Source organism: Arachis ipaensis, chromosome B06, assembly GCF_000816755.2.
Source record: "Arachis ipaensis cultivar K30076 chromosome B06, Araip1.1, whole genome shotgun sequence".
Taxonomy (NCBI): domain Eukaryota; kingdom Viridiplantae; phylum Streptophyta; class Magnoliopsida; order Fabales; family Fabaceae; genus Arachis; species Arachis ipaensis.
The window spans coordinates 51356800-51365602 of NC_029790.2; the positions used below are offsets into that span (position 1 = coordinate 51356800).

At 40.3% G+C, this 8803-nt stretch overlaps 1 protein-coding gene across 1 annotated transcript; it reads right to left on the minus strand.

Annotated features, from left to right (window-relative positions):
* LOC107646877 lies at positions 7334-8803 on the minus strand. Its single transcript, XM_016351019.1, has one exon. It carries the CDS (start codon positions 8801-8803, stop codon positions 7334-7336), a length of 1470 nt encoding a protein of 489 aa, XP_016206505.1.

Sequence of the window (8803 nt, forward strand, 5' to 3'; positions counted from 1 at the left end):
AAGCTTCCGGTGAAGATCTTCTATCCTTTGATGTGTGGATCTCAGTGGTGGTGATGATGAGTTAGAAGGAAAAAGAAGTGGCGGAGCCATGTCGAGGCTTGGTTTGCTCATGGGAATGTATAGGTATTTCCCGCTTGGGACCACATCACCCTTAGCCGGAACTATGATCTTTTTGTCCTTGGCTTCCCAAGAAACACCCGCAGCAGTAACTAAGTCATACACCAATGATGGAAATGGCAAATTACCCCGGTCGTGAACTTGACTCATCGCTTGCCTAACAAGAAGCGGAATATTCACCGGCTTCTCCGTGAGAACACACCAAACAAGCAAGGCGAGGTCTGCCGTGAGGGACGACTTGTGGGTGCTAGGTAATACTGATAAACCCATATTTTATGATATATTTTGTGCCTAATTTAAGTGATTTATTCAATCCTTCACTCACTTATTCATGTTAATTGCATGGTTTTACTTTCCCTTCTTTATTATGTGGGATATGTGAAAAATATGTTTCCTATGCTTTAAGAATAATTATTTTAATTACCCTTTATTACCATTCGATGCTGTGATTTATGTGTTGAGTAGTTTCAGATCTTCTAAGGTAGGAATGACTTAAAGGATGAAAAGGAAACATACAAAAATGGAAGGAAAGCACAAAATGGAGTTTTTAAAGAAACTAGCAGCGACGCGAACCGAGAACCGCCACCAACACCACTACACCGCTATGCCGCCGCCACCTCTGGGCCGGCAGTACTTTCCACCACTCTTCCCTCCCCTTCATTTCAAATTCTATTACTGCACCACCCAGGTTTTCCCTGTCATCCTCTACATTCCTTTTCTTGGTTTATCATCCTGTTTAGATCCTTTTGTTAGCTTTGTTTAATTTCTGCTTGGTTTAGTGATGCACGGAAACTTGTCCCTTAAGAAATTTCCCTCGGCAAGTATACAGAATTGTCATCAAGTAATAACTCACAAAAGAGTGAGGTCGAATCCCACAGGGATTGATTGGTCAAGCAACTTTAATTGGAGGAATGTTCTAGTTGAGCTAAGCAGAATGTGGTTTGAGAATTGTAGGAAATTAAATGGCGGAAAAGTAAATAGCAGAAAACGTAAATGATGGAAATAAAGAGCTGAAAATAAATGATGGAAAGTAAATTACAGAATTGTAAATGGGAATGGGAAAGATGATCATAGAAGTAATTGGCATAAAGTAAAGAGAATGGGTAAGATCAGAAATGGGGAATTCATTGGGCTTAGATGATGTTGCATTCTCCGGATCAAGGGACGATTAAACATTCAAAGGATAATTAAACATTCACATACATAAGACAAAAGATAACAGAATATGGAACAACACACTATAATATACATCATGTTACAGAAGTGGTTCAGTTATATAAGCATAGAGCTATGGTACAGCACCCCTAAGTCAGTGACTCATATAGTATATACATATATGTACATAAGACGCCCCAGGGCCTGGCCTGACCAAAAGCCCCTAAGCTGGCACCCAGGCTAGCTTAACTCTGATATATGCCTATTCCCTCTAATCATGCTAACAAAAGTGAGGGAGATACTCTAATGTACTGAAGTTAGACTAGGCGTCTCAAAAAGTCTCCTCAATCCTGGTCTAGAGTACCTCACGGAAAATCACCGGGCGAATGGTGATGCTCGCCTGCTGGCGCCTCGCCTGGCTCATCGTCATCACTGTCAGAGGAGATAACTATGAAGTTAGGATCTTCCTCTGGATCTTCTTCTTCCTCGTCCTCTTCTTCTGCCGGAGTGATAGCAGAGGAACTACTGCTGGCCACAGGAACCATAAAAGGATAGCTACCAAACAAAATACAGTCGGGAGAAGGAGGTGGCGCCTCCATGATCTGATCATACTCATGTCCCTGCTGCTCATCGAAGACAGGAGGCTCGATCGGCTCAGGTAAAGGATCAAGCTCGGGTGGTAACACAGGAACAAGAGAGAAAATAGGAAGTAAATGCACATTCACAAATTAATATGCAATCACACAGTTCTGCTCAAACAAACAAGGAATAGAACAAGAACACAAGAAGATAAGCAATAAATAATGCACAAACAAGTATGATGCATGTCTGTCCCTACTGCAGGTAATGAACTCATTTGTCGGTTTCGACCCGCACCCGACGCAATCCGACCCTCCAAGTCAGATAAGGCCTTCCCAGAACTTAATCCCAGATTAAGTACCGCATACCCTCTACCAAGTGCTCTTGACTTGCAGGGCTGGTATTTGCTCAGGTCTCAATATACCGCAGGTATGCAAGTCAGGCCTCTACCAAGCATTCAGCTTGCAGGGCTGGTACTACTCTACCGCAGCCTGTCTGGGAAGTAACATCACAATACGGGCGTCCCCGCACAACATTCACAAGCATTGCTCGAAGGCTCATAATTCACATATAACCATACTTTCCATCATTTAGCAATCATCATAGATCAATCATTACAACATCACAGAAAGCTCATTTTACAATTCTCTGTTTACTTTGTAAGGTCTGGTACACAGCTATATCACTTTTAACTCCTTTTCTTTTTAACTTAAACACAGGTTTCAAAATCTTGTTTCTTTACCTCATATACCTCTATATCTTCTCTTATACCTCTTCTTAGGTGTTTAGTAAAGAAAAATATGTTATTATTAAAATAATAATATTTTATTTAACTTTAAAAAATTGCATTTTGACCCCCGGACTTCTTGGAAATTGCACTTTGATCCCTATAACTTTTAATATTTGCACTTTAGCCCCTCAACTTTTGATTAATTAATTTTCAACACCAAACTTTTTAATAATTGCATTTTGACCCCAAAACTCCTTGAATACACGTTTTCATGTTTTTCCAAAAACCAAAAACATTTTCAGCCATCAAATACACATCAAATAAGCATCAAAAATCATGATTTTCATGGCTGGAATGTCACGTTTTCCAGAAGCACCAACAACCACTTCAAAACCATCATAAACATGATTTTCAAGCATTAAACAACAAGTTTCCATGATCAAACCATCACACAAACACCCAAAATCAAATCTCAAGCAACAAGATCTGGTTTAACACTTCAAGAACACAGCCAATCATTAACTAATTTACCAAACCTTACCTCCTTTGCTGCTGTCCGAGATTGCACCAAAAACAAGCTTCCAGAAGCACTTTTACGCCTATTTTAACATAAAAAACAACTTTAGAATCTTATGAACCATGAAGGCTGAAGCTTCATGATGATGAAAAGAAGGTTTTTCTCACGTTAAGGTAACTAGAAATCATGTTTTCTTGGAGCTTTTGGTGATTGAATAAGAGATCCTAAGAAAGAACATGAAGAAAACAACATTTACTTAAGGAACCACCATGGCCGAATCTTCAAGGAGGAGGAGCAGCCTCCATACCTTGATTTAATCCATGAAAAGTGACATATAAATGAAGAGGAGGAAGAGGTGAACACTTTGGTAAGATTAGATTTTTGATAGGGGTTTCGATTTGAGAAAGAACGGAGAAAGTAGCTCAGGTGTTCAGGGAAACTTCATGGTTTTCTTTCATGGTGTTCTAAGCTTTTCCAAGAACAAAAATGATAGCCAAACTGTCCAAGAAAGGCCGTGGCTTTTGGATGATGATTATCCAAAAGTTACTTGTCAAAATATCTCAGGAAAGGATAATTACTAAAGCTAGATGTATTAGAACTTAAGTAATTACACTACTAATGGATAAACATTAAGTTACTTAGTGTAAATGACACTAGTAACTGGATAATCATAAGAATAAAAGATATATGATGAAGCATTAGCAGTGCTAAGTTCATCTAAGAATGCCGGTATTATCCGTTACCGGTAGATTTCAAGCTCAGTTATTATATTACTAAACATAGATCAACATTAATCACAGTAGAGAAGATAATAATATAATATTTTGAATAAAATAATAATATATGAATATTATATTAATATAATTTTTTCTCGAAATTCGTGACCGGCTCGTCACATAGAGACTAACCACGGAAATCAGAATTTTGAAATTCGGGCCTGAAGTGGCTCAAAAACGCAACTCTTCGCGACGTGCCTACTTAGATTAGGAGAGGTGTCCTGTGCAATCAAGCTGCTGACTCAGCAGCTTGATGATGCAGCACCTGTGCAGTGGAGGTGCTTATATGCATAGAAATTCCTAAAAATTTTGTAAAAATTCCGTTTGATCCCGAAAAAGCGCCGTTTCTTCGGGGCTAGGCCGTTACATTCTACCCTCCTAAAAGAAAATTTTGTCCTCAAAATTTCAATTACCTGAAAAGAGAAACGGGTAGTCTGTTCTCATCTTATCTTCCAGCTTCCATGTGTACTCTTCAGTTCCAGTTTGTCCCCATGCTACCTTAACCAATGATACTGTCTTGTCTCTAAGCTGTTTGTCACTTCGTTCCACAATCCTGACTGGTAGGGTTTGATATGTCAAGTCGGCTCGCAGCTGTACTGTCTCTGGTTGTAAAACGTGGCTTTCGTCGGGATTATACTTTTTGAGTTGTGAAACATGAAAAACATCATGAAGGTTTGACAAATAAGGAGGGAGAGCTACTTGGTATGCTACTGAACCTACTCTTTTAAGAATTTGAAAAGGACCTAAGTATCGTGGATTCAATTTCTTAGTCCTAAAAGCTCTACCTATTCCAGTCGTAGGTGTCACTCTTAAGAAAATATGGTCACCTTCGTTAAATTCTAAGGGCCTACGCCTATTATCTGCATAGCTCTTTTGTCGACTTTGGGCAATTTGAATCTTCTCTCGAATGTGCTTAATCCGTTCGGTAGTTTCTTGTACCAAGTCTGGCCCCAAAATCCTGCCTTCCTCCTTGTCATACCAGCATAATGGTGATTGACACTTTCTTCCATAGAGGGCCTCATATGGTGCCATTCCGATACTTTGTTGATAACTGTTGTTATAAGCAAACTCAATCAATGGCAAGTATTTGTCCCAATTACCCTGTTGGTCCATTACGCAAGATCTCAACATATCTTCCAAGGTACGAATTGTTCGTTCTGTCTGACCATGAGTCTGTGGGTGATATGCTGTACTTAAGTGCAACTTCGTCCCAAAAGCTTTCTGTAGAGCTCCCCAAAATCTAGAAGTAAACCTTGGATCTCTGTCTAACACAATTGATGAAGGTATTCCATGCAATCGTATTATCTCCTGAATGTATAACCGGGCGAGTTTCTCCAAGCTGTGACCAATTTGAATTGGTAGAAAATGCGCTGATTTTGTCAATCGATCTACAATTACCCAAATTGCATCATGCCCGGCAGAGGTTCTTGGTAACCCAGTAACAAAATCCATCATAATCTCTTCCCATTTCCATTGCGGTATCTCCAATGGTTGCAGGGTTCCAGGTGGTTTTTGATGTTCCACTTTAATCTTCTGGCAAGTGAGACACTTTGAAACATACGTTGCTATATCTTTCTTCATTCCCGGCCACCAGAACATCTTCTTCAGATCTTGGTACATTTTAGTCGTTCCAGGATGGATAGAAAATCTGCTTTCATGAGCTTCGGTCAAAATGTTCTTTCTCAAGTACTCCTGAGCAGGTACACAAATTCTGTTCCTATATCTCCATATTCCCTCTTTATCTTGGCGTACCTCTTCCGGCTGGTCTGCCTTCATCCGTGTTAACAATGTCAGCATTCCTGAATTCTGGGCTTGAGCTTGCTGAATACCTATCTTAAAGTCAGATGTTAATTGTAGTCGCGCTATAACAACTCTTCTTGATGTCTCTCTCATTCCTAATTTTAAGTTTTCAAAGGCTGAGATCATTTCTTCTTCCTTCATCATCATCCAGGATATGCCCAAACTCTTCCGACTCAAAGCATCTGCGACTACATTTGCCTTCCCAGGATGATAGCTCAACTTAAAATCATAATCTTTTAAGAATTCCATCCATCGCCTCTGCCTCATATTAAGGTCTTTCTGATCAAATATATACTTCAAACTCTTATGATCAGAGAAGACTTCAAATTGGGCTCCGTACAAATAGTGCCTCCAAATCTTAAGTGCAAAGACCACTGCTGCTAATTCCAAATCATGTGTCGGATACTTCCTTTCGTGAGGTCTTAGTTGTCTCGAAGCATAAGCTACCACATTCCTATGCTACATCAATACACATCCAAGTCCCTTAGAAGAAGCATCACAATACACCTTAAAAGGTTCCTGTGGGTCTGGTAACACCAAAACTGGCGCCGTCGTCAACTTTTCCTTTAAAATTTCAAAGCTTTCTTCACACTTCTCTGTCCACTCAAACGGAACTTCCTTCCTAGTAAGGCGAGTCAAAGGTAAAGCTATCTGTGAAAAATCCTTGATAAACCGCCGATAGTATCCTGCTAACCCCAAGAAACTACGAACTTATGTAACTGTCTTGGGTTGCTTCTATTGTACTACAGCCTCGATCTTTAAAGGATCTATAGTTATTCCATCTCGTGTGATCACATGTCCCAAGAATGTCACTTCTGTCGCCCAAAACTCACATTTCGACAACTTCGCATATAGCTTCCATGCTCTTAATATTTGCAACACAATCCTCAAATGCTCTCTATGTTCTTATTCTGTCTTGGAATAGATGAGGATATCATCTATAAAGACTACCACAAACTGATCTAGATACGGATGAAAAATGCGATTCATATAATCCATGAATACAGCAGGAGCATTAGTCAGTCCAAAGGACATAACTGTATACTCATAGTGACCGTACCTAGTTCGAAAGGCAGTCTTAGGTATATCTAATTCCTTCACCCGGATTTGATGGTAACCTGACCACAAATCAATCTTCGAGAATACTGTCGCACCTTTCAACTGGTCCATCAGATCATCTATCCTTGGGAGTGGATACTTGTTCTTGATTGTGATCTTGTTCAATTGCCGATAATCCACACATAACCTCATTCCACCATCCTTCTTCTCTAGTAACACTGGAGCTCCCCATGGTGATACACTCGGACGAATAAACTTCTTCCCCAGCAATTCATTCAACTGCTTCTTTAACTCTGCTAATTCCAACGGTGACATCCGATACGGTGCTATAGAAATTGGTCCGGCTCCAGGAACCAGATCAATACTAAACTCTATCTCTCTCTGAGGTGGAAACTCAGGTATATCATCCGGAAAAACATCAGGAAACTCCTTCACCACTCGGATTTGCTCCAAGTATTGTTTATTAGTTTCTGAGCAAGCCGATAGTAGAACGTAACCCTCTAACCCACTATTACTAGAAATAACTCTTAGGGAATTCAAATAGAAAGTACAAGACTCAACTGGTTCAGTGTGCATTTCAGATGATGGAAATGTAGCAATTCATTTAAAACAATCAAGGAAAACATGATGCTTGGACAACCAATCTAGACCTAAGATAATATCTAAACCACACAAAGGCAAACAAACCAGGTCATGTATAAAAGTCCTAGCCTCAATAACAAAAGGCACCTGTTGACATACTTGACTAGTCAAGGCATTTTGAGATGTGGGTGTACGAACAATTAGATTATAATCTAACATGGTGAAATCTAATCCCAACTCATGTGCAACAGTCTCAGAAATAAATGAATGTGATGCACCAGAGTCATACAGTACAGTTAAGAGTCGAGATTTGACATAACACTGACCTTGAATTAGGGAGTCTGATTTTATTGCGTCATCAGCAGTCATAGCAAACACACGTCCTTGCTGTCGCGGCCTATCTATTCCTTGTACTGGCTTCTTCAGACAGTCCTTAGCCATATGTCCAGGTTGACCACAAGAAAAACAGATAATGCCTGTAAGCTGACAAGGTCTACCTCCATACTCCTTTCCGCACTGCCTACATACTGGTCGCATCTGCGCCTGCTGAGGTCGCTTACCTATATCCTGTCTCATTCTTCCTCCATTCCCTCCTGTAGGACGTGCATGAACATTTCTATTCTGATTGTACCTTCGTGAAGGCATTGCTCCCTGCTTAAAATTCCTTCCCTGAGGAGCTGTATACCGATTATAATTCTGAAAAGAAGATCCTGGGCGATTCATCCGAGCTGCAGCTATCTTCTTAGCACAGTCCTCTACTAGCTGACTCTTATTAACCAACTCCGCAAAATTCCGTATTTCCAATGGAATCACTGAGTTCAACAAATCTTCACGGAGTCCCCCTTCAAATTTCAAACATTTCCACTCTTCAAAATCTGCTGGATTCCCTTGACAAACCTTGGAAAAATGATATAAATCTTCAAACTTCCTTGTATACTCAGCAACAGACATACTTCCCTGTTTTAACTGCATCAACTCCATCTTCTTTGCCTCACGAGTAGCTCTAGGAAAGTACTTCTTATAGAACTCTTCTTTAAAAGCATCCCACAAAATATTACCCTCATCTTGCTGCAGTAAAAGTTGAATGCCCTGCCACCAGTGCTGAGCATCCCCTTCCAACATATAAGTAGCAAATTCTACATACTGTTCCCTCAAGGACCTTTCTATGCCTCGGAACCAATTATCAGCTTCAATTGCTACAGTCGTACCCTTGAACTTCGATGGATTAACTTTCAAGAAAGCAGCTAATGTCATAGGCCTATCATGATTCATGTTATCTCCATCACGGTTCCCACCATTCTCACCATTACGGTCATTGTTACGCTCTCCATTACGTTCCCCCAGACGGTTAACTGCTCGAGTAGTAGCAGTCGCCGTTTCACGCACAGCCTCAGCCATAGCGTGAATCGCAGCAAACAGATTATCATTGTTTTGTAGCGGATTATTAACAGTAGACCCTTCCCGATCGCTACGTCTCCGTGGAGGCAT